Source organism: Spizellomyces punctatus, assembly GCF_000182565.1.
Source record: "Spizellomyces punctatus DAOM BR117 chromosome Unknown supercont1.9, whole genome shotgun sequence".
Classification (NCBI taxonomy): Eukaryota; Fungi; Chytridiomycota; class Chytridiomycetes; order Spizellomycetales; family Spizellomycetaceae; genus Spizellomyces; species Spizellomyces punctatus.
In genome coordinates, this window is record NW_015971545.1 from 339,783 (window position 1) to 343,044 (window position 3,262).

Genomic DNA, 3,262 nt, shown 5'->3' on the forward strand with positions numbered 1-3,262 from the left:
AAACAAGAAGATATGTGATTATGTTATGAGTAAAGACCTCGACATTGAATATATCCGACCTCTAGATCCTCGTAACGCATTTTTTGGTGGTAGAACAAATGCCAGCAAACTTTACTACAAATGTTCTGAGAAGGAAAGAGTGAAATACTGCGATTTTACATCACAGTATCCTTGGGTAAATGCTTTTGGAGAGTACCCATGCTACTCGTTCCCCACAAGGATTCTTAACAACTTTGATGGCCAACTGAACTACAATGGTTTCATCAAGTGTCGAATAGTACCCCCTCGTGGGTTATATCACCCTGTACTTCCTGATAAGATTAACAACAAGACCATGTTTGTTCTTTGTAAGAATTGTGCTGAAAAAGGTATCTCTGTTTGTCGCCACTCTGTTGAACAGAGGGCTTTTGTTGGGACTTGGTGCATTCCAGAAGTGAAGTTAGTGCTTTCAAAGGGCTATGTCATTTCTCAAGTTTATGAGGTTCTTCATTTCGAAAATACGGGATCTGATCTTTTCAAAGATTACATCTTCACATTTCTCAAAATCAAGCAGGAAGCATCAGGGTACCCTAAATGGTGTAAAAATGATGACGACAGAAAAAAGTATATTGACGACTACAAAAGCAAGCAAGGTATTCGTCTTGATCCAGCCAAAATTGTCTACAATGAAGGATTACGTCTCGTGGCTAAGTTGATGCTCAATTCATTGTGGGGTAAATTCGGTCAAAAGAACAACATGCGTAAGCATATCACGATCAATGCTGAGGAAAATCCTGATGAATACTACTCCATCATGTTCAATGCTAAATATATCGTACATGACATAGTTGATTATGATAATGGTCGCACTTTGGATCTGTCATACTCCTTGCATAAGGCTGCTGTTCGTGATGACAAGAATACTAGTATTTTCATTGCTGCATACACTACCGCTTTGGCTCATTGTAAACTTTACAGTGTTCTGGATACTGTAGGGGAAAAGGTGTTGTACTATGATACTGATTCTATTATATATGTTGATGATGATATAGGATCAACTGAAAAGACTTTGCCCTATGGTAATTATCTTGGAGACCTGACAGATGAATTGAAAGGCGACCATATTGTAGAATTTGTTTCAGGTGGCGCTAAGAATTACTCTTACATTCTCAACAAAACAGGGAGAGCAAAGACGGTCTGTAAAGGCTTCACACTTTCATATGAAAATGGACTCAATCTTGGACATGAGTCTATGAAGGATATAGTATTTAACCCTAGGTACATTGATGATGAAGGGATTGAGAAAGAGAGTTGTGTTAATTTTAACTTTAGCGAAATCAACATTAGTAAAACACACAGTGTGCGTAACAAGACAAAGATCATCATACCAGAAAAAAATAACTTACCCAGCAAAAAGTACAAGTTTGTCTACAACAAACGTGTGGTTCAAGAATTTAACTCTGAGTCTAAGGTCATAGAGACACTTCCTTTCGGTTTTTAAAATGGGGACAAAAACCGAACTAATCAAGAAAGTTTACTATGATCCCAAGACTGGACTTCAGAGCGTAGAAAAGCTCTACCAGAGACTCAAGGATCAGGGTATTTCCAGAAAGGATATAAAGACATTCATCGACAGTCAGCATGTGCAACAAGTACACAAACCTCTTGTCAAGCCTAACTACATGCATATAACAGCCAATGGTGTTGATCACATATGGCAATCGGATTTGTGCGACATGCAGAAATATGCTACCTACAACAACGGTTACCATTATCTGTTATGTATTGTAGACATGTACTCTCGTTATGCCTTTGTTTTTCCTCTCAAGAATAAAACCAGAGAAAAGATTGCTGATTGTTTTACAAAGTTACTCGCTAGGCGGCGTCCTAAAAATATCACGACTGATAGGGGTTCAGAGTACAACAACATTGTTTTTGAGCAATTGCTCTATAAGTATGGTATAAACCATTACATGGCTGAAGTTGCTGACCATAACCATATGGGTCTGGTCGAAAGGTTTAATTGTACACTGAAAAGTGTTATCTCCAGATACATGACCATATTTAAAACTAAGCGCTACATAGATGCTCTTCCTGACCTTGTTATGAACTACAATACTTCATATCACAGTCTATTGAAAAAGGCACCTGTCAATGTTGCTGATGGTGATTATGTGCGCGATAATAGCAAGGCTGTAAGTGATTTCAAGAAGTTTGACATTGGCGACCATGTAAGAATATTACTCAAATGGGATATTTTCAAAAAAGGATATGAGGCAAAATGGTCTGATGAAGTATACCATATAGTCAATGTCGATGGCTATCGATTCATAGTAGCATACGCCAATGGTAAAGAAATAGACCAGTGTTTCAAATACTATGAATTACAGAAAACCAATGCACCGATTACCGAGAAACCAGGTCATCGACCAGTAAAATTGACTAGAACACAAAAAGAAGTTCGCAAAGAAATTCGTCAGTTGGAGCCTGTACAAACACGACCTACTAAAACCAGATTGCAACAGAAAAAGTTAAAAGTTCATCTGAAGGGTACATTTTCACACATAGAAATTCCGCGGCGGAAGATGCCGTCAGGGATGTAGGGAAGAGAATGTTTCCAGAGCATGGTATGCCTCGAAGGTAATGTTGAGATGGGATGAGTTCTGATGCCTGAGTTGCCTACATCTTCTGTGGATTTTTGTGTAAACAAGGAAACCAATGTTGCCATTTAAACATGTGGATATTTCTATTCTTTTTGCAATCTTGCTAGGAAAATGGGGACATTTCTCATCCCTACATGTCTCTACATAATTTTTTACTTTCCATAAGCTTCCAATTTTTACCATTGGTTTTATCCTGTGGCACTTTCTTCCTGGGAATATTTTTGATGAAATTGTCTCAAAGTGCCTCACTTTGTAGTACCGCAACCTCGAAATGGGGCACGATGTCATTAATTGTTGCTTCCATAGCCTTGATCGCACTCTCAAAGTGCTCTCTAGATTTGTCATTTTGTGGTTTTGTTGTTTTATTCTGGCGAGCAACTTGTTCAATAGCCAGCATGACTATACACGTCCGTTCACTCTCTTCGTGTCTTTGGAGACGTGGATGGTCTTTAACGTGCAGAAATTTGGGGTTTCCGCGACGATAATAATAGTCTGAGCGAACGATATTGCCTGTCAGGAGAAATGTGTAACGACGAGGACGTCTTCGAGAGATCGCGAGTAAGCCCAAATCGGACGCGGGAAGCACGAATCGCGTGACCAACTCCACCGATTGGGTTACC

General features: G+C 39.1%; 1 protein-coding gene across 1 annotated transcript; it reads left to right on the plus strand.

Moving 5' to 3' along the window:
* Positions 1-25: 25 nt before the first annotated feature.
* On the plus strand, positions 26-1,480 carry SPPG_05489 (uncharacterized protein; the record flags this gene model as incomplete). Its single annotated transcript, XM_016753698.1, has 1 exon — positions 26-1,480. One exon carries the CDS (start codon positions 26-28, stop codon positions 1,478-1,480), a length of 1,455 nt encoding a protein of 484 aa, XP_016607273.1.
* Between the last annotated feature and the right edge of the window lie 1,782 nt (positions 1,481-3,262).